Genomic DNA, 19,404 nt, shown 5'->3' on the forward strand with positions numbered 1-19,404 from the left:
CCTGAACCTTCTCACCCCAGTTCCAGTACACCTAGTGCTGTTTTTCATTGTCCTGTTACTCATTGTTTATTTGTATCTGATCCCCTCTGGCACTGGTAACCCTGGACCTTATAGATTAAGACTCCCTGTGTTAGAATGGGCCCGTAAATGCTTACACAAGTGCCCTGTCTAAAGTTAGCATTTGCTTCACTATTTTCTGTTTAGACTTAATTTAGTGTGGTGATCGAAACTAATCTTCTCTGTTTCTGTGAAATGCCCTCCACTGAGTTTTGTTTCTGCAAATAAGGAATCGTCAGTGCCAGGGCATAGCTTTCCCACAAGATAAAGGCCCTCTTCCACCTGTCTGGTAGTTTGATCATGGCTCAGGGTGAAACGGCAGAAGACTGTGCTAAATTGCGAAGATACGAGAATAGAAACCTTTTTTTGTATTCCACTGTCCAGCTGCATCTACCTGGAAAATTCCACTGATCTTTAGTTCCCTCTGTACCACTCCCAGAGACTGTGCAGACGGGGCTCCGCTCTGAGTGTATACAAATAAACAGTTATTGGTCTATATTCTCCACTGTCTCTCCAACTCTTCATTTGGTATGAAAGGCTGAGAGGTGGTCTACAGTGACCCGGGTGGCACCCGAGCGGGTCACTTCCTTCACTTGAGCCTGTTTCTTCTTGTCCTGGTGATTGTGGCTCTGGTCGTCCTAGCCCTCCTAGTAGTCCACCTCTTGGCTTTTTTCTCCTACTTTTCATCCTTCCCCAGCGCCCCCTCCAAAATAACTTTAGTCAGGTACAGCCTCCAAGCCTGTCACCCAGATTTGTTTTTTTTTGGCTTCCAGATATCTTTTGCTGAGACAGCACTGTCAAGTACAGAAAGGAGGGCCCAGTAGAGACAGGCCCTTGCCCACCTAAAACAATGTTTGACATGTTAAAAATCAAAACTACCATTCCCAAGATGCATTGTGCAGGTGTGATGCTTTCCTGCAACATTCAGAGCGCCATGCCCGCTTTCATTTCTAAGCAGCTTCTTTGCATAGGTCCCGCATTTGCAAGAGTTTGAGCTATTAGCATTATACATGACAATGCGTTTTATTTATGTGCTAATTATGAAAACATATAAATAAAAGGCATTGTCACTAGTTAAACTCTCGCAAATGCGAGAGCTATTGCATTGCAAATGCTTGTTTTCTTTATGGACGGCTAAATAAAGACCTCCTTCACACTATTTATCTGGCCTCTGGTCAAATTGTACATCATCTCTACTATTTAGTCAATAGCTGGCTAAACAGCAGAGATGATGTACTATTTTACCAGCAGCTTGGTAAATAGCAAAGATTTTATACTATTTGGCCAGCGGCCAAGTAAATAAATCCTTCCTTTCTAGGTCTAAGCCTACCAGACAGCGCAGCTTTCTGGTTCGCTAACATCTTGGGGAAATTCAGAAAGCTTCCCTGGGAATGGATTTGGGCTATTGTTTACCATTGGCTTTGTGGTTTGTACCTCACATTTGCGTGCTTTCTATTTGCTGGAGCTATGTCTTTTAGGCTGTCCAGTTCAAGTTTGTCCCTTTCCTTGCCCAAACCCTATTTACTGTATTCATCCACCAGTGCTCCATTTGTGTAAAAAGCGCTTTAAAGCTTGTCACATTTGCTGTGCATTCAAAGACAGAGGTTAAATATCAGGCTCTCTCTTCCAGGGACCTTGGTGTTTACTTTTCCTTTCTCTAACTTCAAGGCAGGAGGATTTATGTGACATTCATGGTAGTACGGGGGAGTACTTGAGAAAGGCTGTACAATGTTATTTTTTTTTGTAGCACACAACAAAATTGAAATGTCTGTAAATGAACTGTGGAGACATTTCAGAATTAGAAAAGCCCAAATGAAGCACATTTTTGTAATTCTGATGTGTTTTGGAAACAAACAATCACAACAAATCAGTACATTAGGTGATTAAATTTCCACACATCGTTTGTGTGCTGTATACTTTTATCAGTGAAGCTGTATGTCTGTGCAAATGTAATGGAGATTTCAATTGAAGATGTGTTGTCTGTAATTGAAGTGTGCTACCACACCATGCATATTCCACTCTGCACCACTCCACGTCACTGCATTTTACTCTGAACCACTCCACTTTACACCATGCCACTGCACTCTATTCCACTCTTTGCCACTTCACTCTCTATTCTACTCTGCACCGCTCTACTCTATACCAATGCACTCTATACCACTGCACTCTATGACACTCTACTCTGCAACACTGCACTCTTCACCACTAATCTTTATACCACTCTACTCTGCGCTACTGCACTCTAAGCCACTGCACTCTGCAGCAATCCACTCTACGCCACTCCATGTCACCATACTCTGCTATGCACCACTCTAATCTGTACCACTCTACGTCACTGCACTATATGCCACTTTACTCTTCACCACTGCACTCTACGCCACTGTAATCTGTACCACTCCACTCTGCGCTCTTCGCCACTACACATTACTATGCACTACTAATCTATGTCGCTGCGTTCTGACGCTGCATTGTCCACCCCTGAATGTTATGCCGCTGCGCTGTATGCCGCTGCACTCTATGCCACTTTACTCTGCAACACGTACTCTACGCCAATGCACTCTGCACCAGTCCACTCTACTCTATGCCACTCCAATACATGACACTCTATGCCACTCCACTGCACTCTCCTCTAAGCCACTAACTTTTAGCCATGCTGATCTACAACATGGCTAAAACACATTGGCAAAGCCAATAGCTCTTGCATAGGCGAGACCTGCTCGCTTTGCCAATACTAGTTATACACTGCTTGCGATGATGCTGCACCTAGTTCATAGTAGTTTACCTAACAGGCTAAGCCTCAGATAGGAGCTCACTCACATACATGCCAACAGACCTGATTCAGGCGGGAGACTCGCGATTTTTAAAGCAAAAAAATTGCTCTGTTTTAGTTGTCTCCCGCCTGATATTTCCTCTACTTCAACAGAATTTAATGAGGAAAATACCCTGATTATTTTTTGCAAAATGTCCTACTTTCAAGTTGTAAAACGTTGGCACGTATACATGTAAATATCAATAAATATAATCGGATACATAAACTGCATATTACGTCAACTGCTGTGCTGGTTTAAGTCCATCCCATAGTAGACCCTTCAACCATCTGTCGTGCTTCGTAAACATGAATGAGCACGCTCTGAAATGCTCTGTTTAGGAACCATGTCCGTGCTTTTCTGCCAGCCATACCCCGGAAGTGTTCGCGGGTTCACCAGCGTGACGTATTGTGAAAGTGGTGTGTGGATATCCCGTGAGCTTTTTCAAGATGGCAGCGCCCTTGTCAGAACAGCTTGAGAAGCTTTTGAACCCTCTCCCAAACCTTCTGGACCCGGAGGACGATCAGGACCAGTGTAAGTATCCAGGTTTTATCGCTGGACAGAAATCATGAAAGTGATTAATCTGTAGGGAGCACGGGGGTTTGTTAGGAAGCCAGGCACTGTGCAGAAGTATGAAAGCGGTAGCGCGTGATGGTGTTCTGGTAACGCGAGCTGGTGTTTACAGCTGCCTGATGATGGGGAGTGATGCATTAACCGGGTTTGTTAATAGGGAGCTCGTCTGTGTGATCGCGAGGTAGTAGTTTATGTAGCTAGTAGGTTTGACGACACGAAGCTCAACTCCCTAACCTAGCATAAAGACATCATTGGAGCTTGCCACAAGCACGAGTCCAGGAACAGGCACCATTTCCAATCCTGGCCTTATGTGTGTCATCCAGATGCATTATGGTTGTTGTTGTATTACTTTGCTTCCTTAGAACTAATTAAACTGACACACCTGACAGCAAGGATTTGTTAGTGAAAAGTACGGGACTGGAACCAGTTTCCATGATGACATGGAATGACTTTGTCGCCCTACGCCCATATTTTTCTGCTCACGACAACCCCCTAACAAGGCTCGCCAACAGACTCGAAATCAGACCCCAATAGGTAGCCACCTCACTCTTCTGAGATAGTTGTCCATCACCTGCCTCACGTATCTCTAACTCATAATCTCCACTTTGCGGCTCTCATAAAACAACCTACCCACTTTCCCTTTTCATCTCGCAATGCATCCTACCATCATGTCTCTATGTGCACATTCTCAGTCGGTAGAAACTAGAGGCGAGTATGCCAAGAAATGCATATAAAAACATTAAAAAATAAAGCTTTCTAGCGTACTTTATTTGGGCACGAGTAAGTCACATTTTAAAATAGTTTAGGGGTAGATGTTCCCAGCATATAAAGTCAGAATTGTAGTTTAGGTGCATAATCTCGCTGCAGATATATCTGAGTAAACCCAAACGTTAATTTAAATAATCAAAAAATTACTTTAGCGGTTCGTCAACCTGCTGCAGAGCATTATTTTCAACATGCAGGTCACAGATATGCACTCGGTGTAACGTAGCTCACTGGTTTATGTTGTTTTGTTTTTGCAACAAGCACTGATCCATGTGTAACCTGTAGGTTACAAGTTCCAGTTGCTCCTGCTGTAAGCAGACGTATGTAGCCTGCATAGGTTTAAGTCCTTGCAGTTTTTTACTCGATTAATTAATTTTATTAATTTGTGTTTGTCAGACGCTTTTATTACCAGTGGAAGCTGCAGCATGCTGGATAGAAAGGGATGAGGAGTAGTGGAATTGAAATGTCAGGTTAAAATAGTGTGGTATAAGCTTAGCAGAAGAAGTTGGTTTTCAGTTGTTAGTGACATGATCATATTTAAGACCCATGGTTAAGAGGCAAAGGAAGAGTGTCACAGAGGTTCATAAAATGGGTTACACTGGAGCCACTTACAACTTCACGTGTCCCAATGTTGGCAGACTGCAATAGGACATAATTGGGATGACCTGCTGTTGTTGGACCGAAACCTGGTCACTGTGTAATATTATGAGATGGTAAGACGTGGACAAAGCTACAGCTTGGGGAACTGGAGTAGAACAGGAACTGATGGGACAGGAACAACCCTTAAGCTAGAAGAGCTTCAACAATCAATACTTGAGTGAATTCAAGCCCTTGGAGTTGCAACACGCTTGTACACAGAGGCCTCTACCGATACCAGAGGAACGACCTGGTCTTGGATCAGGAACTAACTAACAGGAAGTGTCTCGACCCAGAACTGGAGTCACTTTACAGGAAGGGTTTGTCATACTGAAATGGGTTTTGTTTGGTGGCTGTCTTGGAACAATGCTTGCGTGTGATAGTCATCTTGGAATGGTGTTTGAGTTTAATAGGCATCCTAGCATGGTGTTCACGTTTGATGGTCATCTTAGAATGAGGATCCATAAAAGAGAAGCTTTTTGCAGTGATTTTTACTGGCCAAAATACAGAACAGAATGTTAGGCACCAAACATGAGTAAACAGTAAGCTGTGCACAACGAGTATATACCCATGTCATAGATGCTGTGTGATTTCGCTCTATACTTCAGGCTTGTTGTAGCTGCTTGAGTTTGATTGAATCCATTGAAGTATATTAATAAGCTTTTTGGATAGTCAGGTATGCAATTATGTTGCAATAATGTAATTATGCCATCACCACAGCACTGGTTAGTTCTTTGTTATTTCTATGCTTAAGGTAGGTTGCAGGAAGGGTTGGAATTTTCTCATCTGCAATAGTTTTCAGTGTTTTTGACTCTTTTATTATTTGTGTTTCAAAGGAAATGTCTGTGTCTCTGAAATGTTAACTTTCAGTGTTGGGTCTGGAGCATGTTCTAAAGTCCGGGGCCAAATGAAGGGGACAGTTTCGTCGTTTATGCCACCCTTTGGCAACATTTCTGTTTCAGCACTACTTAGACAAACCTTTTCTTCTTTCAAAAGCAGATGTAAGTAAGGATATGTTTTGGTTGTTCCTTGATCCATTCTGAACACTGTCAATGTACATCTGGAATTTGAGGCTATTATTCTCATTTACTTGCACCAGTAGAAACATGTATTTGTTGAACAATAGTGGGCACAGTATAGAACTTTGTGGGATGCCACAAGTCAACTTACACAAGATTTAAAATGTGTTAACGGTGGTCCTGAAGGTATGGTTGGATCCACTGTTCCTGATATTCCCTCCTGTTTCTTCAGTCTCTTGATAAGTGGATTGTGGCTGATTGTATTCTATTCAATCTGTTAGCAGGCTATAATGCAATCATTGAGGCCTGATTGTCTTCATCCAGTGCAGTGAGCAGGTGTTCTGTTTTGTTGGGCAGGGCATTTCCCCTTCCTCTCATAGCTTGGCAGCTTGTTTATCAGTTGTGTAGAAAGTTGTGATGTTCTGCATATTCCTGCAGTTTTCTACTTGGTGCCCTTTCCCAAATATCACTCCGGAATGGAGAGCTGTGCCCGTAGTAATCAAGGTATTCCGTAGTTTTATGATAACCAGGGTGAGAGTGGAGAGAATCTCCTTAATGTAGAATGCCGAACACGGTTTCACCAAAAGCGTAGATGCTTTGCTCATGATTGCCAGCGTTTCTCCTTACTTTATGGGAAAAATACTAGCTTCAAAACGATATTCTTTATAAACTATTTTATGCACGTGTGTGTACAGTACATCTATGAGGAAGATCCTAAAATATACCTTAAGTCTTTTCCTGTGAGCGCCATGTGTTGCTAAGCCTGGTACTAAAGGCAGTTGAGAGTCGACGGGGCCAGCCAGGCACAGGAGCTGATGTGTTCTATCAGTGCTCTAGGGTCCCATGTGACAGCATTGTAGATACGAGCAGAGCACAACTGCTAGAAGATGCGATGGGCCAGCTTTCTCTGCCAAAAGACTGAGTTTGAGGATCGGGGGGAACTTTGATACCATGAAGATCAAGTGAGGCCTGATTTCCCTCGCAGCTAGCAGACTCAGTCAGTACGGCGCCATGTGGTCTCCGATGTGTGGAAGTGAAAGGCTTTAGAGGAGAGGGATCTCAGTAACCTGAGTGCCATTGTGAGAATCTAGCCTGCAACCATGAGAACCGAAACAACCAGTTAAGGCAGCCTCCACGCGCAGGACTGTATCATGGAGAAGGGATATGAGAGGAGGCCAGTGAAGCTATGGGGAATACACTGGTACACTGTTCGAGGAGCTCTACTTGTGATTGCCTCAAGGTACCTTGCCTTGAGTATTTTAGAACTGAGCTGCTTTGCAGGAGAATTGTTGAAGTGACTCAACATCTAAAGGGTGCAACTAAAAGGGATGCTTCTGAAGAAATAAAGAAAATAAAGGTGAGGCTTTTTTTTCTGTTTGAAGTCCTCCAGGAGATTGAAGACGGAGAATACGGTTGGACAACTCCCGGTAGAGAGATGGCTAATGTCCCAACAGGAGGATCAGCCTTACTCCTGAAAGTTCGATGGGAATTTGCAACAAACTACCTCAGCAATGGAAGCAAAGTTCTCCACGTTTTCCACTGTAAACCCTATTGATAAATGGCTTCTCTATTAGAATCAATGCTGCAGGAAGTGGTGCCAGTAGTCTTTGAGCTTGACTCCTCAATGGTAGATATGAAAGAACCAGTCCAAGAAGATGATTAGCTTCGATCCGGAGCCACATGTGCATTGGTCTGTGTGGAATCACGAGTTGATCACATGGAAGACACTTTCCGGGCCGCCAGTGTTGGTATCCTGGGTTTTCCTTTGGAGACTGAGAGTTATTTGACCGTTTGCGACCAGATACTAAGGCTTTTGGACTGATGTCCTTTCCCCACGTTCTCTTTCTGGAGTTGAGGTAGGGAAGGCTTACTGGATCCCTACAAGGAGCAAGACGAAAAATGGAACCAAAAGAACTGTAGTGGTGGATTTCGGTAACCCAAAGATCGAGAGAAAAAACCCGAAAGATATCTCCAGAAAGGAACTGGCCACTACTGAGAGAGGAAGAATCCTGATATAGTCTGGTTATCAAGAGACTGAGACAGAAAATGATATAAGCTCATCACACTGAGTTTCAGTGAGATGCTCTGGCATCCAGCGAAGTTGAGAGTGACATTTGAGGAAGTAACCCATATAATTACACAGATTGAAGCAGCTGAGGTGTATTTGAAAGAAAGGAGGACAGGGGCAGCTCCTCCGCTAAGGCGGGAGAGCGTCGGCCCACTGCTATTTGAGCAGGAAAAATAAAATGTCATTTTATTTTTCCACAGGTTCGGGACTGGGTTAGGGCAGGGCTGGAGGTACAGGAGGAGGAGTGGTTTGCACCATCCAAGTGTGCATGACTGCCTGGCCGGCCGTCTTGGCCCGGCCAAACAGTCATGCACACCTTGCATGTTCCCCACCAGGCTGCATTACACAGCCTGGTGGGGAACATGCCCAGAACCCCAGTCCCCATCTGAGCACCGATCCACAACACTCAGACCAATCTTGTGATTGGCTATGGGGAGCCTGGGTGCTTCCTGGTTCCGGGATTCGCCGGAGACGCGGAGGAGAGATGTGGCTGGCAGAATGGGTAAGTCATATTTTATTTTTTATATATTGCTCCCTGCCCCCCTTTGATACAGTATGTTTTGGAAGACTGGTTCTGTTTGGATCTGGCATGATGATTAAGCCCTTATGTCATGTCACCCGGGCAGTATTTCCAGACATAGTTCTTTTCTAGTTCACCCACAAACCGATTTGCAAATGAGGGGGAAAATTTAGAGCCCATAGCCACTCCCTGGCATTGCCGGTAACACACCCCGTTGTGCAAACACACGTTATTGTCTAGGACTAGTCTAATCATTTCTAGCAGCATCTGGGTATGCTCCCACATATTTTCAGCCTGGGATGCCAAAAATTGCTGGCATGCCAAGACTACATTATCTTGGGGTATTGCGGTGTACAAAGATGTTATGTCCAGTGTGACAAAGCAGCATTCATTTGACCAGACGAAGTCACTGAATTGATTTAGAAGGTGTTTAGTGTCACATATGAATGATTGGAGGTTTCTCACCAAAGTTTGCAAAAAGATGTCAATATATTCGTATAGATGTTCCATTGGGGAATCAATACACGAAAAGGTCGGCCTCCCTGGTGGAAACGTGGCTTGTTTATGTATTTTGGGAAGAGCATAGATGCATGGTGCTCTAGGATAGGGCACAAATAGATATCTAAATTGCAAATCATTTATGAGGCCTCTGTTGTTGGCATTTATGTCCTTCTCTTGTTTTGCTTAATTCAACGTGCTGACATAGGCTTTAATTATTAGTGAAAGACGAGCATAGCTCGTACTAGGAATGACACACATCGAGGCAGACGCTGCCTGTTAGACTCTTGGGTGAGTGCTACTTGGACATGTGCAATTGAGTCTACGTAGGAGGCATATTTATCCTATATAGATGTTTCTTTTAGGTTTAAATCTTTTTATTTGCATATAGTGAACAAAAACCAACAATGCGGTGTATACAGGGTCTCTTAGAGCAAGTCTGTCCACCCAATAGGGACGTGCTAATGGTAGAGAGAAACAACAGTGCGACAATTCCAAATACCCAAAAAAGGAAACTAATTCTACCCTCCCGTCCAAACCCCCACCCCTGCCCTCGTCCACCGACCAAAATATCAATGGTAAACGGGTCTATGCCGCCCCTTGCGGCTAGGTTGCCTGAGAGTCCACTGCTGGGGGAGCGGAAAGGCGCAGCAAGCGAAGATACCTTGGGCACGTGAGCTCCCGGAACTCAGAAGTCAACAGAGTGAGGAATGGTTGCCAAAGGTCGACAAAAGTGGAGCCCTTCCCCGCAAGCGTGAGGATCATCTTCTCCATACCTAAAACCTGCCACAAGCGTGCAACCAACCCGTGAATGTGGGAATGTGAGTGGTCCGCTGGTGGAGTAGGATGGTTTGCATGGCGGAGCACAGAGATATCGTGATCTGGCGACCCCGTCTTGATCTGAGCGGGTATGTGAGGGGTTTCGGGAGGCCTAGGAGAACATAGCTGGGGAATCTTAGGAGTTGGGTGTCGAGTTGTTTATCTATTTCGTCCAGGACCTGTCTCCAATAGGTGTGTAGCTGTTCACAGTCCCACAGAAGATGCACCAGTGTGCCACGCCTCCCACAACCCCACCAACAGTCCGCTCTCTGTCGTGGATCCATCTTGTGTATCCGGTCGGGTGTATAGTACCAGTATGTGGTCACTTTTGTCAAAGTCTGTCAGCCCTATGTGTCGTGCTGAGTGACGGGCTGTATAGTACACTCCCTCCCATTCCTTATGGCTGAGGGCCCGCCCCAGATCCTGCTTGGCTGGCATTGTGTATGTGTGTGCATCTTGCAAGCAGCATCTTGTACAAATCTGATATAATTTTTTTAACTGATGTGCGCTTTTGGAGCCATTTTTCGTAGGGCGTGAGATAGCGGTGTGCTTGTGGTTTCACAAGTGGGTAGAGGGCCCAATGGCATAGCTGCAGGTAATGAAACCTCTCGGATTCAGGGATCCCATAAATAGCGCGGATCTGCGAAAAAGGGAGAATCTCGTCGAGGTCAAACAAGTGCCCCAAGGATCGGCAGTCGGTGGAGCGCCTGTTCGCAAATGCACCCTCCCCCTTCCCCGGTTGGAAATCGGGATTGTCGAACAGCGGGGTGAGAGGAGACGGGAAGGTGGTGAAATTGTGCTTCTGACAAGTCTGGTCCCAGGCTTCCAAGATCGTCCTAGTGATATGAGAGGCATAAAGATTAGGAGGCCTATGGGACTTATGTAGGAAGGGAATCTTCTGTAATGGCGTAGCCGCCACTGCTTGATTCTGAAACAGTTTGCTTTTAAAAGAGGAAAATCATTACGAGATTCATTGGTGCATACTCGCCCTAAAAAGACAAAAGCTAGTCGAAAACAACTGACTAATACTCTATGGAACCTTCCTGAAGTGGTGGGACATTTCCCTTGTGGCACATGCAACATATGCTGTTTAACCAAAGCGAGTAAAGAGATAAGTTTGGGTTTGAAAACTCCTTGGGAGCAGAGAAATTTTACAAATTGCAATAGCCACAACGTAGTATATATAATGACTTGTACATGTAACCTGCGGTACATTGGAATGACCACCCGAAAAGTGAAGATAAGAATAAATGAACATCGTAGCACTTTCAGATGTGGGAAAAAAGCCACTAAAATGATGCGTCACTTTCAAACAGCCAACTATACAGAAAATGACTTCACATGGACAGTGATTGAAAGACTGCCAAGCACCTGCCTGGAGAAACAACTCTTTAAACTTGAACAGCGATGGATTTACCGTTTATCATGTGTAACACAGGGTTTAAACGAGGAAATCCCGTGGGTATCGCTGGGATAAGATGGCAAAAACACTATTAACATAGCTACATTATGATGTGCAGAATGGGATAACCCTTAAAAATAAGGACCCAGTATTGTATCCTAAATACATGATAACACAAACCCATGTAATAATTGAGGCACGGATGGAAACACACAAAAACAGTAGGCAACTGACATGAGATTCACTAGGGATTTGGGTTTGAGTAACTGACCTTATTGTAGTCCTGCGGCCAAAACATATAGGGTATAGGCAGCAGGGGTCTATAAAATAATTTTGAATAAACAAAGAAATAACCAACTAAAACAGGCTCCCTGTTTCACACCCTGAATATATTAATTACTGAAAAAAGTCCGCACTGGACTACGTGGTCGTTTCAACATGTATATATACTTCTTTAAAAAAAAATCGTAACTGTGTTGGTCCATGACCATATAAACAAATAAACAGGACTACATGGTCCATGAATCTTCACGTATCAGAGACACTGAATACGGACGTGTAACGTAAGGGGGCGGGAAGCTAGTTACGAACGACGCTCCCGGCCACGCGTAAGCAGATTGAAACTAAAAAAAGTTCTTAAGATGCCAAAGCGCCATTACGGACCAACGACGGTGGGCGATGTGGAAGATTAGGTACAGACATGGCGTTTGATCTTTGACGAAGTGAGTACGTTTTTAGTAAATGGATTTGGTGTCTTGAAACAGAAACAGTTATGGCGAGACATTACAAACAAACTTTGTCTTTTGGCTCCGTAAAGGAAGATTGGGGCTGGAAAAATGAGTATACGACCAGCCCCTTCAATCTTGATGTGAAAAACAAACAATGGGGCCAGAACTAACATACTCGGTCACTGAGTTGGACACAATTGCGAACAAATCTTGAGTGTACATAATGATGAGGACACAGGAAATGGAAGTGAAATCTTGAAAGGGTTCTTAAAAATCCGTTTATAGAAAAAAACGGTATCAAACGATGAAGGTCACACATAAGATGCATGCAACCGATAAGAGAAGGAAGAAGGGCCCATTAGGTGACACTGAGCAAAAACGTGGGATATAACACTACAAAGAGAGAATCATGAAGTGTTGGTTTCTGATAAACGTGAAGAAGCAGTGGTCATCTATAAATATCACAAAATGGAAATTTGTAAAATCAAAATTACATTAAGCTTACCACTTATGAGGTACCAACCGTTTGATCCTTTGATGCCCCTGATTCCCCAGTGTGTGACTACATGACGACACCGTGACACACCATACCCGCATGGTGCTTAATAGTACCACACAGTAGGTGAGGACAAAAATAAAGAGTATGATAATACAAGCATCAGTGTGTTTTGCATGACACTAAAAGAGGCACCTTAAAGTTTGGGTGAGGGACAGATCTAGACCACGAATGTGTGTACCACTAAGCATGCTCGAGAGAAGTTTCCTAGAAACGCGTGTGAATTTAGTAGGTTGCACATAGGGCTATCGCGATTGTGAGAGATCACTTTGATCCACGCGGTTTGGTTTTTATATGCACTATAGCGTATTGAGGAAAATCACAAAGAAAATGAAAAATACTGAGGTAGTAGCACTGGTAGTGATCCTGTGGTGGCTTAACACATTAAGCAAAAATGAATCGCGTAACTAGGGTGGATATTTAGATATGGCACATGTGTATGAAAGTATTACACCATAGTAACTACAGATTACAAACAACCACTAATAAAATTGTCTGTAATTGTTTACATCCCCTTTAATCTTTTAGAAGATCTACTGGATATTACTCCATATATCTAGCTGAGTGTAATAGGCCTCATTTTTTTGTGCATGGAATTGTTTGCCAAACACAAGGCAGGGACTTTAAAACAAGATTAAGATATTTGAGCCCTGACGAATGCCCCAGACCCGATAGGGCTAGCACCGAGGGCCAAAACATGTTGGCTTTAGCAAGTGGGTATATTTGAAAATATTGTTTTCAAAAGAACCCCATTTCTCATTTTTTAATATACCACGGGTACCCTATAAATAAAGTTTCGCATTGGGGTATACCTGTAGGTATTTTTAACATATCACTTATCTGGTTCCCTGCTTAACCAGTTGTTACTTTATATAAGACCTCCCAGAACAACTTTGGTTGAGTCCGCCCAGGTAGTACCATCTTACCTGGGTGTGGAAAGACGCCCATGATGAAGCATGTCACTATCAGTGAGTGAGGCGTCTTCCCCAATATCTTGGATATTCCACCTGTTTGAGTGACTAATAGGACATATGAAGGGTCCAAGGCTCTTTTGATTGAATATTTGGTCCAATCTTAAAAAAGCTGTATACCCATTTGGGACAACAGTGAACAACAGTTGCCTTTAGTGACAATATGATTCTGAAACAGCCCATGCTTCTCGGACTCAGCTCTACTCCACTCGACCAAGTGGCAAAGCTGTGCCGCTTAGAAATACAGATGGAGGTCAGGAACCCCCAAGGCCCCCTGCTCTGGGGGCAACATGGCAACCGAGCCCTTCAGCCGGGGTCTGCGGCCCCGCCAGATGAATTGCGACAACTTCGATTGGACCTGCTTAACCCACCCCGTAGGCGGACGCAAGGGTAGGATCTGGAATATATATAGTATTTGAGGAAGGATCGTCATTTTGGTGGCAGCCACTCTCCCCAGCCAAGAGATCCGAAAGAATTTCTACCGCCGCAGTTCCGTCCGAATCTGTGCCAGCAGCTTGGAGTAATTGGTAGATACTACCGCTGGCAGTGTGGGGGCCAGCCGACAGCCCAGATAGGGGACAGTCTCATATGCCCATTGAAGAAGGTGCATGGACTGAAGGTGTACCAGAGTTGAGGGTGACAGCGAGCGATTGAGAGCTACCAACTTTTCAACATTGACCTTGTAGCCCTACGCTTGCGCAAAGCAATCCAATTCTGCCAGGAAGGCTCCCAGGGCCGGGACGGGGTCAGAAAGAGACACCAGGACATCATCAGCGTAGAGGCTGATGGTAGGCACATCGCCCCCAAATTTAATTCCTGTGATAAGGTTGTTGCGCCGAACATTCTGGGCAAAGGGTTCCATGTATAGCGCAAAGAGCAGGGGTGAAAGAGGACACCCCTGCCTTGTGCCCCTACTAATAGGGAAGCGGGTCGAAGTCTGGCCGTTAACTCGGACCGAAGCTGTGGGGCGCCAATAGCAATTGAAAATGAGGGTCCTCAACTTCTCACCTATCCCCACCTGCGTCAGAACCTGCTCTAGGTATGGCCAGTAGACCCTGTTGAAGGCCTTCTCCGTGTCAATGGTGAGAAGCATATATTCCCCTGACGTTCGGGAGGCCTTCTCAATGAAGTGGAGTACCCGCTTAATATTATCACTGGTCTGGCGCTGGGGTATACACCTGGCCTGGTCGAGGTCAATGAGTGTTGACATATAGAGCGCCAATCCGGAGGCAAGGATCCCGGTGAAGTGTTTGAGGTCTATGTTGAGGAGGGAGATAGGGCGATAAGCCCCGCAGCAAGTCTTGTCCTTCCAGGCCTTCTATCGCCACCTCGAGCATGTCCTCAGGGATTGTTCCAGACAAAGCAAAAGAATTGAAAAGTCGGGTTAAGAGAGGCGCTAATGTTGAACAGAAGGTTTGGTAAAAGACGGCCGTAAAGCCATCGGGCCCAGGGATTTGGCCAGTTTAAGGCGGGTGATAGCCACTATGACCTCCTCCACTCGAATCTCTTGCTCCAAATGGTCTGCCTGAGCCTGCGTGAGAAAGGGGAGCTGTGCCGTCGCGATATACACTTTGCTGTGCGCATGGTCCAACGCCTTTTCCGTGTAGAGGTGGGGATCAAAATCACGGAAGGCTTCAACAATGTCCGCGTCCTCGGTCACCGTTCGGCCTGTGTCGTCGAGCAGCTCCTGCACCCCCTAATGCTGTCGGGTCTCACGCAATTTGTGTGCCAGGAGCCGACCGCAATGGTCGCCCCCGTGTAAAAGGCCTGACGTACGCGCAGTGCCGCATATTCGGCCAGATCGTTATCAATGGCTGCCAGATGAGCCCTCACTATGCGCAATTGTCGCCAGATCCTGGGTGCCCCGTACGCTGGTGCATCTGCTCCAGATCTTTGGTGCGTTGCTTCAGGTCGTCCCATTTGCGCATGCGCTCGGCGTTGTCCGGCGTCAAGATCGCGATGAGTTCCCCCCTGAGTACTGCCTTAAGCGCTGCCCATTGTGTAGAGAGTGGGGTGTCGTGATTAGCATTATGTGCTAGGTAGTCGTCCAGAGCATGCTGCACCTGCTTGACCACATCAGCGCGATGGAGTAGTGTCACGCAGACGCCATTGGCGGTAGGGTTGCTGCACCGGGGGGAGTGTAAGTATAACTACCACTGGTGCGTGATCGGTGAGGGAGGCAGTCAATATCTCAGTCCCCACCGCCAGGGCCCGTAGAGCCCCTGTGCCCAGCATGTAGTCCAGGCCAGCGTAAGTTTTGTGTACACTCGAATTAAATGAGTATTCATGACTGTGTGGGTGGAAGAAGCGCCACAGGTCGACCATTCCTAAGTCCCTTAGTCTCTCCAGGCCCCCCGGGGAGAGCGCGCTCGATTGGCCCGCGCGCTGAGCCGATCTGTCCATTAAGTTATCAAACACTATGTTGAGGTCACCCCCCAGCAGGATCCTACGCTCTGCTGTCGCTGTAACTTCGGTCAGGGCCTCATGTAGAAACTTTTCTTGCCCCTCATTGGGGGCATAAATGGACCCAATGACAAACGGCTGCCCCCCTATGGTAAATTGGTATGAGAGAAGCCGTCCCCTGATCTCGGCCTCCTTCCTTTCGAAGGAACCTGACCCCTGCAGTTTTAATGGTGCTAGAGTAGAAGAGTTGTGTGGGGAACAAGCGGGACCTGAGACAGTGGCAGTCCCGGGCCAATAGATGTGTCTCCTGGAGGAGGCAGTTGTCTGCTTTAGAGTGTTCCAAGTAGGAGAGGAACGCTCTGCGTTTGACTGGGCTATTGAGCCCCCGGACATTCAGGGTGAGAATACGGTGCTCGGAGGGGGCCATCTAGGGGAAGAGAAACCACAAGCGCAGCTGAATACCGTGGCCAGCAGAGGAGCGGTGAGCAGACGGCGGAAGCGGCCCATCAGAGCCCATAGCGAGCAACAGTGGACGAGTACCCACAAAAAGAAAAAAAAAAGGCAAAACAAAACCCCAAAAAGACCAAAACCACCGCAGAGGGTGTACAGGCAGGATCAAATGCATCCTTCGCAGATGGTAAAAAGGGAGCTCCCACAAAAGGGAAGCTAAGAACAACATGCAACCAACAGCAAGAACAAAATAGTCCATCATCCCAGTATGAGCAGGAGAAAATCGTCATGGGGTCCATAGAGTGACCAAGTTCGTACCCTCCCCGCCTCCCACCTCAGTAAGATGATGAGCAGGCAGCCCCCCTAGAAGTCAAGTCTTTGCTAGCGTCCCTGGAAGGGACTCCAACATGGCCCTCTGCCCGATGCTATTTCTGTGGGATCCGGTCATTTGGGGCGTCAACGTCCTTGCAGTCACTGTCATCCTGATGGCGACACACCTGTGGGGGGGCTCGAACTATGGGCCTCCGCCTCTTCCTCTGGGATGGTGACTCCAAGAAGTTTGCTAGGTTCCGCCAGAGAGCGAAGCTGATATTGTTTCCCATCCAGACAGTAAATCAATCGGAACGGGTGGCCCCAGGAATAAGAAATATCGCGCTGGCGGAGGTGGGACGTGATGGGGCGAAAGTGCCTGCGCTTCTGCAACGTGATCGCCGCTAGATCCTGGTATAGGGTGGGCGTTTGATCCAGATAAGTGATTGTGTGCATAGATCTGGCTCTGCGGAGGATCTCCTCCTTGGTGCGAAAGTCTTGAATACAGGCCAGGATATCAGCCGGGGCAGCCTTGTCCGCCCTAGGAGGCCCCACCCGATGCACTCTGTCGATCTTGATGTCATATTCCGGTGGGTTCCCCAGAATGTGATTTAACAGGCCCCTCACGTATGCGAAGATGTCTCCTGCTTCCGCGCCGGTACGGACCCCACGGACTCTGATGTTGTGACTCCGAGAACGATTCTCAAGGTCCTTGAGGTGTGTTTGGAGGTCGACCTGCTGCTCATGGATGCGAATTACCTCTTGTTGGAGCGCAGAAAGTACAGAGTCTCTATCATCCCCCTTGTCTTTGAGGGCAGCCACCCGTTCCCTGATACAGTCAACTTCCCTACGAATGTCCTTAATCTCGGAGGTAAGGTCCCGCTTCACCGTATTTAGGTCCTCCTGTAGTGTTGTAAAGGAGGACTCAAGAAAGGCGCGGGTCACAGGTTCGTTTCGCGCCCCATCCGTCTGTGGTTTGGCGGAGGCATCCCGAGGTGAAAGGGCCATCTTGAGATAACCCAGTGCGGCTCAGGTGGTTCGAGAGAAGAGGTCCTTCAAAGTCACGTCTGGTTTGGAGACCTTCAGGTTCTTGGCCCTCCTGGCCCGTGTAGAAGTCATAGCCCAGACTGGTAATGTGGGGTGTCACAGGAGGCAGGCCCACCCCTACTAAGCACCGGGAGGTAGCCGCGCAGGACCAGGGTGAGACCAGACCCAAAGTGCGGCAAAACAGGCTCTCACTCATTGGCAGGCCCCGCTTGGCGCAGGCCGCTGGTGGGGGCCACGCCGAAGCGACCGCGCCTCGGGGTCGTAACACTTGTCAGGTCTCAGGACCAGCGGTGCCCACAGCCGGGCCCATCCAGGGCACGCAGAGCCGGCGCACCCCAGGGGCCAGAGACCAGGCCGCAACAGTTATAAGGAGACCTGGGGTGCCGGGTCCCACCTACAGTCTGCTCCGGGTGTTTCAATTGCAGGCCCCGCTTTGTGTGAGTCACGGGTAGGAGCCGCGGCCGCCTTCCAGAGCCCACTCCTCTGGCCCCAGTCCGCGGGCAGACCCCACTTGGCGCAGGCCGCTGGTGGGGGCCGAACCGGCGCGGCCACGCCACAAGGCCGCAACACATGGCAAGTCTCAAGGCAGGTGGGGTGCTGGCAGCCGGGCCCGTCCAGCCGCGCCGCGTAGAGCTGTCGTGCACCAGGGACATGCCGCAGAGGTCAGAAAGAAGGCCTTAGGCTCCCGGGTCCCACCTGAGGTCTGCTTCGGTATGGATGGTGCTCCGCAGTACTGCTCTCCATGGATGTGGCCGGCCCGGCGCAAGAACCAGGTCCAGGGGCTCACCCTCCTTGCCGCCGGGGCCACCCACATCGGCCCGGCGGTCTCCACTGCAGCCCTGCTCCGCCAGGTACCAACAACAGCAGGCCAGGCACCGCCGAGCCCAGTGGTGGACCCGGGGAAGTAAACCAGACCACAGGCTGCCCCGGCTCTGAAGGTGCTCCGACGTGGCCCGGACCGCTGCGGAGTGAACGCTGAATAGGTAGAGGCTGCACCGCCGCCAAAAAAGCCCCGGCTCCGATCGCCGGATCACAATGCCCGCTAGGCTCGGGAAAGCTGAAGTTCGCCCACCGGGGTCCCCCAGATGATGCTCCGTGCCGGGAGGCTGCCGCTCCCAACGCCGGTGCTGAAAAGGGCTGAAAAGCCGGTGCGGCGGTCGGCGGAGAAGTAGCAAGGCACGTCCTACCTTGCCGCCATCTTGGCCACACCCCCCCATAGATGTTTCTTTTAACAATTTTAAGTTAAATATTGTACCGTGATAATTGTTATAAAACTTTCAGACCAAAGGATTTTCCTTTGCCGGTTGAAATCATTTCTGCCAGCGTGTTTACCCAAAGTTGACTCTGAAGCTTAACGTGCTGTTTTTTCGCCCTTTATCTTTTCACTTCCAGTGTTAGTGACTTATCAAGGTCCTGATTTGCACATTACGTATTCTTCTTCATAGATAAGATACTGCTGTTTGTTTTGAGGGATGCTCATACTTGCTTTTTAAGTCTCTTCTATTTTACCCAGACCTGGAGTATCTAAGTGGTTGACATACACGTGGCCTTTATTCGCAGGTGCTCAAGACTCTTGAACTTAAATATGATGTGTTAGCTTCTAGTCTGCAACATACATGGTTTGCAGCTGCCCCCTTTTTTTAAAGTAACTATTTACACATCCTTGGTCTATTACAATGCTTTGTATGGTGAGGAACCTTCAAGCGTATAAGCTAACAATATAAAGAAGATGAATTATAACTGGTCACCCCAGTCCAGTTTGACCATATGGGATTT

General features: G+C 47.3%; 1 protein-coding gene across 1 annotated transcript in view; it reads left to right on the forward strand.

The window, feature by feature from the left end:
* The first annotated feature begins 3,244 nt into the window (after positions 1-3,244).
* Positions 3,245-19,404, forward strand: part of AATF (apoptosis antagonizing transcription factor) — a 363,992-nt gene continuing 347,832 nt past the window's right edge. Inside the window, exon 1 of the mRNA XM_085649474.1 lies at positions 3,245-3,398. Within this exon, the coding sequence (XP_085505600.1) occupies positions 3,314-3,398 (85 nt within the window). The 5' untranslated portion in view covers positions 3,245-3,313. The remainder of the gene's footprint in view (positions 3,399-19,404) is intronic.

Source organism: Triturus cristatus, chromosome 3_2, assembly GCF_964204655.1.
Source record: "Triturus cristatus chromosome 3_2, aTriCri1.1, whole genome shotgun sequence".
NCBI lineage: Eukaryota > Metazoa > Chordata > Amphibia > Caudata > Salamandridae > Triturus > Triturus cristatus.